Source organism: Rana temporaria, chromosome 2 (assembly GCF_905171775.1).
Source record: "Rana temporaria chromosome 2, aRanTem1.1, whole genome shotgun sequence".
In the NCBI taxonomy this organism is placed as follows: Eukaryota; Metazoa; Chordata; class Amphibia; order Anura; family Ranidae; genus Rana; species Rana temporaria.
Genome location: NC_053490.1, coordinates 20,582,030 through 20,595,365, shown reverse-complemented (window position 1 = coordinate 20,595,365; position 13,336 = coordinate 20,582,030). Strand labels below are relative to the sequence as shown.

General features: G+C 45.3%; 1 protein-coding gene across 1 annotated transcript in view; it reads right to left on the bottom strand.

Moving 5' to 3' along the window:
- Positions 1-4,462: 4,462 nt before the first annotated feature.
- The window catches only part of CLNS1A (chloride nucleotide-sensitive channel 1A), a 74,120-nt gene continuing 65,246 nt past the window's right edge, over positions 4,463-13,336 (bottom strand). The window contains exons 6-7 of the mRNA XM_040339953.1: positions 11,742-11,817; positions 4,463-5,084 (exon numbers count right to left, since the gene is read on the bottom strand). Of these exons, the coding sequence (XP_040195887.1) occupies positions 11,756-11,817 (62 nt within the window). The 3' untranslated portion in view covers positions 4,463-5,084; positions 11,742-11,755. The remainder of the gene's footprint in view (positions 5,085-11,741; positions 11,818-13,336) is intronic.

Below are 13,336 nucleotides of genomic sequence, written 5' to 3'. Positions count from 1 at the left end.
CTCACCGCTAGCGCCCGAATATCGCGGTAAACACGATGGTATAGCCGCGCTACAAATAGCGCGGCTATACCGTCACCGCGGCTCGACGCTGCAATGTGAAAGCAGCCCAAGTCTTTTTCTGACATTTGTTGCTAACAAGTAAAAATCTGTGTGTGTATATATATATATAATCAGAGATCCTAGAGAAGAAAATGGCGACCGTTGCAATATTTTATGTCACACGGTATTTGCGCAGTGGTCTTTCAAACGCGATTTTTTGGGGGAAAAAATACACTTTCATGAATAATAAAAAAAAAAAAAAAAAACGTAAAGTTAGTGAAAGATAATGTTACACAGAGTAAACAGATATCTAACATGTCATGCTTTAACCACTTCCATACCAGGCACTTACGCACCTTCCCGCCCAAGCCAATTTTCAGCTTTCAGCGCTGTCGCACTTTGAATGACAATTGCGCGGTCGTGCTACACTGTAGCCAAACAATTTTTTTTATCATTTTGTTCCCACAAATAGAGATTTCTTTTGGTGGTATTTGATCACCTCTACGATTTTTATTTATTGCGCAACAACTAAAAAAAGACCGAAAATTTTGAAAAAAAATAAAGTTTTTATTTTTTTCTGTTATTTTTTTTGTGAATAAGTATGTTTTCTTCTTTGATTACGGGCACTGATAGGCGGCGCTGGTATGCGGCACTCATGGGCGGCACTGATGGGTACTTATGGGTGGCACAGATAGGTGGGCACTGGGCATGGATGGGCACTGAGAGGTGGCACTGATGACACTGAGGGGTGGCACTGAGGACATTACTTGTTTATCCCAGTGCCCATTTGTGGGCACTGATTTGCATCTTTCTTTTTTTTTTACTGCCCCCTTCCCTGGTGGTCCAGTGTGGGCATCCGAGGGGGGGCTGCGCTGATAAACAATCAGCGCAAACCCCCCCTGTCAGGAGAGCCGCCGATCGTCTCTCCTCTACTCGCGTCTGTCAGACGCGAGTGAGGAAGAGCCATCAACGGCTCTTCCTGTTTACATCGTGATCAGCCGTGATTGGACACGGCTGAAAGAGCCTCCGCCGGAGGCCCTGCTATAGCCATCACAGGTCCGGGGCTTAGAAATCCCTGCAACCAAAACATACCCAGTCAGGAGGTACGTTTAGGAGCATTACAATTGCGCGGCGTCACATAGGTGGCACCGACCAATCAGAACCTGCATAGCCCATTTTGTCAGCAGGGAAGAAGAGTGAAAGCCAAGGCGATTTTTTTTTTTTTAAGCCCCCAAACCTGTGACGCAGCTATAGCAGGGCTCACCCTTTAATGCATATCTCCTTAATGCCATATCATCTGCTTATTGTTTGTTCTGCTCATTTTAATTGGTTTTCCTTTTGTTTTTTCTGATACTACAATAAAGCAATCCCGAATATATATATATATATTAAAACAATTCTACCTAGATGGGGCATTTGATAAAGAAAAAGGAGATAGTGGGAAAACTCTTTTTATGTGATTACATTTTTTTTTCAAGAGTATGAAGAAGGGTACAGCTACTCCATGGTCAGAAGATCTGAAACGCCATATTCTGCTCTCTCTCCACCACATTCATCCAATTTGTTTTGTTGTATAGAAAGATACAATTTGGAGGCCTTTAATAAAATGTATTTTGTTAATATGCAGGTAGAAAAGGCATCCAAAGGGCTCTTTCACACGGGTGGCCCGTTCAGGTCCGCCTGCCAGTTTTTTAGGCGGACCTGAACGGGGGCTCCGTGCTCCTCTATGGAGCCGCGGATGTCAGTGATGACATGCCCGCTGACATCCGACCCGCTCCGATCCGCCAAAGTGTGACGGAGGAAAAAAACGACTTTTCCATCCGTCTGGCGGATCGGATGAACACAGACAGACGGTCCATGTTAATCCAATCCCCCCCATAGGGGAGAGCGGATAAAAGACAGGGCGGTCCCTACAGTGTGCGGGGACCGTCCTGTCATCCGCCAGCTCAGCGGGGATCAACGGAGCGATCCCCGCTGAGCAAGTGGAGGTTCACGGGGCGGATCATTACTGATCTGCCCCGTGTGAAAGGGGCCAAAATGTCATCACACAAGTTGGGCAATCTTAAAGCGGGAGTTCACCCTAAAAAAAATGTTTAACCTTAGATTGATGCTCATTTTGTCTAGGGGAATCGGCTAGTTTTTTTTTTTTTTTTTAAGCTGTCCGAAAGTAGCCGAGCGTCGGTGCGCAGGCGCCGCATAGAGCCGCACCGACGTTCGGCTACTTTCAGAAAATCGTGACGCGATAGATGCGACTGTCGGAAGACCGTCAATCAAGAAGGAACGCCCAGTCCCGCAGCCCATACCCAGAAGCGGCGGAGAAGATCGCTCTCTAAAACGGTAAGTACTGCTTCGATTTTAAAAAAAATACCCGATTCCCCTTCACAAAATGAGCATCAATCTAATGTTAAAAATGGTCATTTCCGGGTGAACCTCCACTTTAACTCAAGCAGTTTGTTTTCTTGAACTGGCTGGTCAGTTGGCCCTGGTCACTATAAAAGCACTTTAGAACACATTCCAATGACATGAAAGGCCTGGAACCAAAGCTTTTCTGCTGAATAGAGAACTAGAATACAAGACAGAGATGTGCGTTATCAGAGAGGAGGGCGCCAGGATGTAATAAGGAACTGCTCAGACCCTAAATTATGACGGGGATTCCCAGACTGTAACATACACAGAGTGCAAAGTGATATCTGTGCCAGTTATTCCAGGGGGAAGGTGAAGCATACCAGTCATAGAATTAAGTGACCCAGTGAGTAATGCCTGTACAAAGTTGGCATCTTTTTGATTCTTTTGTAATGTCAACTCTGCCAAATGATCTTAACCACTTAAGCCCCGGACCATATTGCTGACCAGAGCACTTTTGGCGATTCGGCACTGCGTCGCTTTAACAGACAATTGCGCGGTCGTGCGACGTGGCTCCCAAACAAAATTGGTGTCCTTTTTTCCCCCACAAATAGAGCTTTCTTTTGGTGGTATTTGATCACCTCTGCGGTTTTAATTTTTTGCGTTATAAACAAAAATAGAGCGACAATTTTGAAAAAAATTCAATATTTTTTACTTTTTGCTATAATAAATATCCCCCAAAAACATATAAAACATTTTTTTTTCCCTCAGTTTAGGCCGATACGTATTCTTCTACATATTTTTGGTAAAAAAAATAAATTAAAAAAAATAAGCGTTTATCGATTGGTTTGCGCAAAATTTATAGAGTTTACAAAATAGGGTATAGTTTTATTATTTTTTTTTTTTTTACTACTAATGGCGGCGATCAGCGATTTTTTTTGTGACTGCGACATTATGGCGGACACTTCAGACACATTTTTGGGACCATTGTCATTTTCACAGCAAAAAATGCATTTAAATTGCATTGTTTATTGTGAAAATGACAGTTGCAGTTTGGGAGTTAACCACAGGGGGCGCTGTAGGAGTTAGGGTTCACCTAGTGTGTGTTTACAACTGTAGGGGGGTGTGGCTGTAGGAATGACGTCATCGATCGAGTCTCCCTATAAAAGGGATCACTCGATCGATACGCCGCCACAGTGAAGCATGGGGAAGCCGTGTTTACATACGGCTCTCCCCGTTCTTCAGCTCCGGGGCGCGATCGCGAGGGGGCGGCTAGAAACGAATAGCCGCGCCTTCGTCCTGGATCGCTCCTGAAGCCACGGGAACCGCCGCATGTACCGGGGGGGGGGGTCCCGATCGGACCCCCGAGCCACGTCTAGGCAGGGACGTACAGGTACGCCAATGTGCCTGTCTGTGCCATTCTGCCGACGTATATGTACATTGCGGCGGTCCGGAAGTGGTTAAGGAATGGGGGGGGGGGCTGGACTGTGGTCCAGTGTATAAAAAAAAAATCACACACACTGGTGGGCGTCACGGGGGAACAAGGGCCCCCCCCCCACCGGTGGGACGTCACGGGGGAACAACGGCACCCCCCCACACCGGTGGGACGTCACGGGGGAACAACGGCACCCCCCCACACCGGTGGGACGTCACGGGGGAACAACGGCACCCCCCCACACCGGTGGGACGTCACGGGGGAACAAGGCCACCCCCCACACACACACACACACCGGTGGGATGTCACACCAAGGGCTGGATAAAGGCAGGCAAAGGGCAACGGTTTGAAGACCATTGAACTAAAGAATACCTCCCATCTCCATAGTTCCAGGCAGGGCCAATAACAAAGCTTCAATACAGCACAGGCAGAGTACACAGGACATTACAGACTCAATAGATTTCTAGCAGGATCAAATGGCATTGTTTCTGTACTTGCAGCATTTTCAATGAAACATGGGAAAATGCGTATGCAGTGCTCACTCTGGTTGTAATGATGGGAGATTTGAATGTTATGTAGTAATGCACTTTAGCAAAAAAGGTAAAAAAAAAAAAAAAAAACACAAAGTAACACAAAATTCAACAGTTTGGTACAAAACACTATATTTTATTAGACAATATTAAGAACCTTTACAAATACTGTCCAGTTTTAACGTGAAGTGCTTGAGGTTATTCCCTCCGAACATACTGAAATCATATTAAACCTACAGATTAAGTTCATATTAACCTAAAAAACAGAACTACAGCCTCACCACGGCACACCTAAAAGGCTGGTTTCTTTTTATTTATTTTTTGCCAACACGCAAGAAGCATCACTGTCAATACTCTAGTAAAATCTAGAATGCTTTCCTGTAACAGACTTGAACAATGTGTGGCTCTCGGACACCAGTAGAGCCGTCACTTTCAGGCCGACTTGTATTTCTAAAAGGCCTAGAAAGCCAACAGATTGTCCAAAACATGAAGATTGTCAAGGAAAGCTGCGCCAAAATCCATAAGTGGCAGTCAATTGTCTTCAGCAAGTTTGTCACGCAAATTAGAGCGCTTGTTAGAGCCGTTCTCTGGGGGGAGGGGGCCACACTACGAAATGGTTGGCGTCTGACAAATCCTCTAAAAGGCTCCACGGAATGAGTAGGAAGAGAGTTATGTAAAAAGCAGAACTATTGTAAACGTGTCACAGTGGTTGAATCTGGAACGTGTCACTCCGGCACCTGTGGGGGGAGAAGAAGTAGATACAATTTAGTCCCAGAGGAAAATGGCATCTGGCCCTTCACAGCGAGCAGCCATATGCGGAGTGCAACGCCGGACGTGGGTTGGCAATGCCGACACATGGGAAAACATTAAAGGGGAGGTTCACCCTATAAAAAAATTCTAACACTACATCCAGCCCAGTTCTGCAAATAAAATTACACTGACCTTTTTTTTTTTCCCCGTAGATAGCGTTTATCCTTAGAATTCACCGCGGCTTCCGGGTAGGGAATCCCGCGGGAGTGGGCGTTCTTATTGCCATGCCAATTGATTGACATGCTAATCGACGGCGCACACAGCGCGTCACGACTTCCCGAAAGAAGCTCGGCTCTATTCAGCGCCGAATAGACCCGACCCGAGCTTCCTTCGCTGTGTGCGCCGTCGATTAGCATGTCAATCAATTGGCATGTCAATAGGAACGCCCACTCCCGCGGGATTCCCTACCCGGAAGCCGCGGTGAATTCTAAGGCCCCGTACACACGACCAAACATGTATGCTGAAACTGGTCCGCGGGCCTGTTTCAGCATACATGTTTGGTCGTGTGTAGGCGCGAGCGGGCCGAATTCCAGCAAACATTTGCCCGCCGGGCCTTTTCCCAGCGGGCAAATATTCGTGGACGTGTTTTAAAACCGTCCGCTGGAATCCTGTCCGCTCGTCAGTACAGACCTACCGTACATGTCCAGGCGCCCACCGTCCCTCGCATGCGTGGAAGCCTTTAAATGGCAGGCCCGCCCACGTCATCGCCGCGGCGACGCCCCGCGTATTGTTTACGCGCGGACTTCTGTACGATGGTGTGTACAACCATCGTACAGAAGCCCTCTGGCAGGCATGTACGGTGAAAACGGTCCGACGGACCGCTTTCATCGTACATGTTTGGTCGTGAGTACCCGGCCTAAGGCTAAACGCTATCTACGGCAAAAAAAAAAAAAAAAAGGTCAGTGTAATTTTATTTGCAGAACTGGGCTGGATGTAGTGTTAGAAATTTTTTATAGGGTGAACCTCTACTTTAACAGTTACATATTTGATCCAAATCAAAGTTTACCTGCAACCTAACTATCCATTCACTTTCAAATTTTCCCCCGATAAACCTGCACACTTAGGCTGGGTTCACATGTGCGAGGCGGTCCACAGCATGGGGCCCGGTGCGATTCAAAGCCAGATCTTTGCCTGAATTTGCACCCGAACCAGACCCAAAAATGCTTAGGACCCTATGCAAATCCACATGCGATTTGCATATACAGTGGAACCTCGGATTACGAGTATAATCCGTTGCAGGAGAATGCTTGTATTTCAAAGCACTAGCATATCAAAGCGAGTTTTCCCATACAAGTCAATGGAAACTATGATTGTTCGTTCCGCATTGACTTCTATTTTATGCAATACCGCATGTGGCCAGAGGTGTGGGGGGTGGCGACGGAGAGACTCGGAAATACTTTGGGACAGCTCGGCTGAACTCGGAAACCCTCGCAAAAGGATCGGAAACACTCGGGAACAGAGTATTTCTGAACGGATTCCAACCATTCCGAGCGCCCCCGCAACTCTGGCTAAATGCGGTACTGCCCACCCAATTAGCTTGAATTCTGCTTGTTTTGCGCAACAACACTCAAACAGATTCAGGATTTTTTATTTAACCACTTGATTACCGAGCCTGTTTTTCAGATTCAATGTTTATGAGACTAAAACAGTTTTTTTTGCTAGAATATTACTTAAAACCCCCAAACATTATATATATTTTTTTCTAACACCCTAGAGAATAAAATGGCAGTCATTGCAATACTTTTTGTCACACCGTATTTGCGCAACGGTCTTACAAGCGCACTTTTTTTGAAAAAAAAAAAAAAAAACACTTTTTTGAATTAAAAAATAAGACAATAAATTTTGCCCAATTTTTTTACATATTGTGAAAGATAATGTTACGCAGAGTAAAATGATACCCAACATGTCACGCTTAAAAATTGCGCCCGCTCGTGGCATGGCGTCAAACTTTTACCCTTAAAAATCTCGATAGGCGACGTTTAAAAAAATTCTACAGGTTGCATTTTTTGAGTGACAGAGTAGGTCTAGGGCTAGAATTATTGCTCTCGCTCCAACGATCGCGGCGATACCTCACTTGTGTGGTTTGAACACCGTTTTCATATGCGGGCGCTACTCGCGTATGCGTTCGCTTCTGTGCGCAAGCTCGTCGGGACGGGGCGATTTAAAAAACTTTGTTTTCTTAATTATTTTTATTTAGTTTATAATTTTTTTTACACTGAAATAAAAAAAAAATATCACTTTTATTCCTATTACAAGGAATGTAAACAACAGGGCTCCGGTAAGCGGCGGAGGGCGCGGGAGAGGGGGGGCCCCTCTCCCGCCACCGATAACGGCGATCTCGCGGCGGAGACCGCCGTTATCGTTTTTAAGGACCGTTGGCACTAAAGTTGGATACCTCGGTTGTGGCAGCAGCTGCTGCCGTTACCAAGATATCCATCTTTAAAAACAGGACGTATTTTGACTATGGGCCAGTAACCAAGTGGTTAAAGTTGCTCGTCTTTCAAGACGCTCGTTAACCAAAGTTCCACTGTACACTACATTGTCAAAAGTATTGGGACACCCACCTTTACACGCACATGAACTTTGTTTCAATGGTTTTTATTGAAAGTTTTAACTGCATTCCATATCTTTCAATTACTATACAGTGAGCATTTCTAGAAAAGTAAACCTTCTGGCCTGCACAACTGTTACTGCTCATTGCTACAATTCAGAAAAGGATTAAAAAAACACACACACACACACACACACACACACACACACACACACACACACACACACAACATTTCCATAATGTAGAAAACCACCATCAATATCCCCTGGTTTCCCCATCGCTCCACTATTCTCCATATTGGACAAAGTATAGGACTTTTGTCCCGAAGGGCGCTGGCCAGGAACTTGTATTGCATACGAAAAACGGCAAAGAATTGTGAGCCAATAAACACGAAACTGCATGTTCTTTCAGTTCTTTATCGCCACCCTTTGGGCAACTTCTACTAATGTTGCGTTAGGGTTAGCATTGCTTCGGAGCATGCGTGTTTGTACTGGAGTTTTATCCGAAGGACTTGTGCACACATGATCAGATAATCCGACAACACACATTTGTTGGCGGACAATTTTAACCAATTGCCTAATGGACACTACCCCCTCCTCCTGCCCAGACCAATTTTTAGCTTGCTCACACTTTGAATGACAATTACTTAATTTTTTTTATTCTTTTTTCCCCAAATAGTATTTGATCATCACTGTTTTTTTTTTTTTTGCGCCATTAACTAGTTGCCGTCCAGCCGCCGTCGTTTTACGGCGGCAGGTCAGCTCCCCTGCGCGAGAGCCCGTAGCTATAAGTCGGCTCTCGCGCAGGCCACTAGGGGCGCGTGCTCGCCCCCGACTCCCGTGCCCGGCGGGCGCGATCGCCGCTGGGCACACGCGATCTCTCGTTACAGAGCGAGGCCCGGGAGCCGTGTGTGTAAACACACATCTCCAGGTCCTGTCAGGGAGAGAAATGCTGTGTATGAACAGAAGATCAGTAATTTCCCCTAGTCAGTCCACCCCCACCCTACAGTTAGAACACACCCAGGGAACATACTTAACCCCTTCCCCGCCCCCTAGTGTTAACCCCTTCACTGCCAGTGGCATTTTTATAGTGATCCAATGCATTTTTATAGCACTGATCGCTATAAAAATGCCAATGGTCCCAAAAATGTGTCAAAAAATGTCCGCCATAATGTCGCAGTACCGGAAAAAAAAAAAAAATTATAAAAATGCCATAAAAATACCCCCTATTTTGTAAACGCTATAACTTTTGCGCAAACCAATCAAACTCTTATTGTGATTTTTTTTTTTAACGAAAAAAATTTAGAAGAATACGTATCGGCCTAAACTGAGGGAAAAAAGTATTTTTTATATATTTTTGGGGGATTATTATTATAGCAAAAAGTAAAAAATATTATTTTTTTTCAAAATTGTCGCTCTATTTTTGTTTATAGCGCAAAAACTAAAAACCGCAGAGGTGATCAAAAGAAAGCTCTATTTGTGGGGAAAAAAGGACACCAATTTTGTTTGGGAGCCACGTCGCACGACCGCGCAATTGTCAGTTAAAGCGATGCAGTGCCGAATCGCAAAAAGGGGCCTGGTCTTTTACCTGCATTTTGGTCCAGGTCTTAAGTGGTTAATGAAAAAAAAAACGAGGGGGGGGGGGGGGGGGGCCGAACGCGGCAGCGACAGACGGCACCAATACGTGGCACCGACAGACGGCACCAATACGTGGCACCGACAGACGGCACCAATACGTGGCACCGACAGACGGCACCAATACGTGGCACCGACAGACGGCACCAATACGTGGCACCGACAGACGGCACCAATACGTGGCACTGGGGACAGGTGGCACTGATGGGTACTGTGTTTTATGTAGGGTTTGTTCACTCACGCTGCAGCACAGGTCGCTCTCCCTCCCTCCTCACACGCGGTCTCTGTGTGAGGAGGGAGAGCGGGCAATGAGAGATGATTTTATATGGTTTAATGTGATTGGCCATTTAGCACGATCTGTGATTGGCCGTGTCCAAGGGTAAGGGAATCAGGAAGTGAAGCCTTGTTCTGTATTGCGCATGCGTGAGTTGCGCTGCTCGTCCTGACTGGTTCCTGCAGTCTACTGGAAACTCTGCGTCTCCCAGAAGACAGCAGGGGAGGACAGAGTAGGCGCCGGAAGTGGCATAGGTCACTGCGGTGATCTATGTCAGGAAGTGGGAGCAAATACCTGTATTACACAAGCATCTGCTCCCTCCTCCCCCCTGAAAATGTCCAAAAAGTGGAAGTTAAAGTTTTGGGTGGAACTCCACTTTAATCTTAAACTTGCGTGCATCCTAAATCCTAGGCTACAATCATGGCCTCCATTTCTTATCAAGTTGAGATTCAGCCCCAACTTTGCCCCCACCCACTGTAAATACAAAGGAAAACAGACTGTGCACTTTACAAGTGCAGTTGCACTTTTTTTTAGTAAATGTGATAAAGCTCTGCTGATTTCCACCATCTAAAATCACACACAAGCAAACATACTTTTTTTTCTTGCACCCGATTGGGTATTTTTTTACAAAGTGAAGTTCACCACATTTACTAGGCTCTGGGAAAAATGAGTGCACAGTCTATTTTCCTTTAGCAAATCCACAGCAATAAATTTGAAGAACTAGATAGATTAACGACCAGGCATCGGACACACACACACAGAATTGTTGGATTCCTTGTCCCCTGCTGCGCTCAGTGCTTTGATCTGTGGTCTCCAATGGAATGGCCCGTGGGACCCACAGGCTCTTGAAGGATGTGGGGTACTCCTGTGTCAGCTTCACCAATGACTCGTCTACGGTCATCCTATGTCCACTAGGGGCATAGGATGACTGAGAACTGATATCATGGATTACATAAGATGGGACAGTAATGATAATTCATGTATTGCAGGATATCTTGAAATATTACGAGTTGTTCATTCTGAATACAACAGGTCAGTGGAGTGTCTCCTTCAATGTGGAACATAGACTGTTGAGATGTTAATAGCATCCAGCTACCTGGCTGTAGTGATGAAAGCTTGCTGTGATTGCATTCTATTGTCTATTGTGTTAATTAAGCCTGGCTCCTAAGATATTTCATGGTGCTATGCCAACTAACCCTGTATTGTGTGAAAGTTCTATTGATGCCAATATGTGTTGACTCTAAAGGTCAGACGTCTGACTTATGTTCACTAAAGGAATGTGGATTGTGTAGCAGGTGAGAATGGCTTATCGCGGAGTCAGAAAGTCTGTCTAAGATGTGGATTGAGGGGAACTTGTTAGCACCCATTGTGTGATATTGTGGGTGGAGTGTGTCATTTGATTACTGCAGCATGCTTTGTAACTGTATATAAGCTGAGTTTACCATTAAAGTCTATCTGTTTGGAACCAGTGAGAGAGCTGTGTGTCTCGTTATTCTGGGGGGAAATCCAATGGGTCCTGTCTGCTGGATTGTGGAGTGTCGAAAGCTGCCGTGGGTTGATGGAATATCGTAACGGCGTCAACCCCAGACCGTTACAGTCTCTATATCACTACCATGTCCAGTAGCGACAGAGGACGGTGGGACAGGCGCACCCTGAATTGCCAGATTCCGAAGGATATTCAACGAGTGATACCACTACCACAGAGATCTATGGTATGGACAGCAGGAGAGACCAGTATTTTTTTCCCCCCACAAGAAACCCTTTTTTATTGAGCAGTTTTATGCTTTTCCTTTGAAGGCAGCGCTTGTTTTTCCATTTCACACAGCAACACTCACTTTATAGCAATTGCACCTCCACACACTGTTCTGCCACTGGGAGTGAAAACAATACTCAGCACTTCTAGGTAAGGAGAAGAATGCGACTTGAACCACATGAAAGAAGTGGACCAATTCCCAAGCCCGGCACTGTTACACAGGGAAAGTCAATAGGCCTATAGTAAGCAGAACTTGAGGGACACATTACTCCATTCCTGCTCACAGCAGTGGAATGGAATGGCGGAGGAGCAAAGGGTAAGATGGGTATGCAATGATCTGCTGGCATTAAAAATGAGAGAGGCTTTACCTACCAGTATAAAATCACTCAGTGATCAACGTCAGCATCTTCAAACTGTCCAGGGACAGCCGGCACGACGTCCATACCATCTGGAGAAAAAAAAAAAAAATGTAAATATGAACTGCAGTGCCATTATCAAAAAAATAAATTGAATTGTTGAATTGTTTGCATGTACAAAACAGGTGAAGATGGCAGCCTAATCTCCCTGTGTTCTGTACCACCCAAAAGCTGCGACACACAGAATAGCCTTTCCTGCTACTGCAACGTACACCGAGCAGAAAGTCTCATCCGCAACATATTCAAAATATGCTCACTTAAATAGGATAAGTAAATGTGACAGACTCAGACTCTCTTATGTCTAAAATCATCCTATGAACACTAGGGGCATAGGATGAACTGAAGAATGATATCTTGGACTACCGGAGATGGGATTATTATGTATGCATTATCCACATTATATTCCGAGATATCTGTAGGACTATTTTAAGTTTGCTGATTCTGAACTCAAAGGGTTAATTGTAGATGTGACTCTTTCATACTGCTAAATGCTAATTGAATCTATTGTGTGTGAAGATGCTCTGTGTTTACGCTTAAGAGATTGTGTATAGCAGATAATGAGGAGTCGGGGCGTCTGGTCTCCTCGTCTGGCTATTGTGTACATCGATTGCCCCCTGGGGCTTCTGTCTCATTACACATAACAGTCCTTCTAATCAAGCTATCGGACCAATCCCTGCTGACTCATTTTCAAGTCCTCATTTGCGTGGCTAAGGAGGACCTGAAGGAGGACTACATGTACTTTACAATTGACCAATAGGAAAGCGGTTGTTGGGGGCGGGATGTTCCAAATTCTGTATAAAAGTGCGTTGTGTACTTCCAATAAAGGTCTTCCTGTTTGAACTTACATACAGCCTGCCTGGTGTGTGTTCCAATGGATTCCGAACGGCACATAGCTGTAGTTCGGATCCCGGAGCCTTGGAGGAGCGAACCATCAGACGTTGCGATCTGCAAGCTGACTCACTAGTAGCAGAGGAGTGTCAGGAGAGCAGAAGTGAGCGAGCAAGGGTCTCGTTACAGTAAATAAATGCACATTTGCACCAAAAACATTTTTTGCAAACAGATTGTGGGTGCAATATCAGGCTCCTGCAGACGCTAGTGATAGCTGTTCGTACCTGAGAGCAGCAAGATCAATGGACAATAGTGAAGGAATGTGATAATCATGAAAATGCCCATTTTCTGTACTATAAAGTCTATAATACACACACACACACACACACACACACACACACACACACACACACACACACACCTTTAATAAAGTCCTTACTCAAAATGGTCTCTCGTAACACCCCCTCCCATCGAGATGACTAAAGCTAATGATGGCGCCTACCCCCTACTACCCACGCATAAAAAGAATGAGGAAATGAGAAGATTGAATGAGTGATGAACAAGCTCCAGCCAATCAAATGTGCCTTTTTAGACTCACATTAACATTAGTGATTTTTTTTTTTTCGTGCTGTGTGTAAAAGAGCTGGGCACTGCCTGTAATAAATCAGAGATAAGAAAGTAGTTGAACTGAACAGACATGTCCGTGTGTTACTCCCTGCGTGC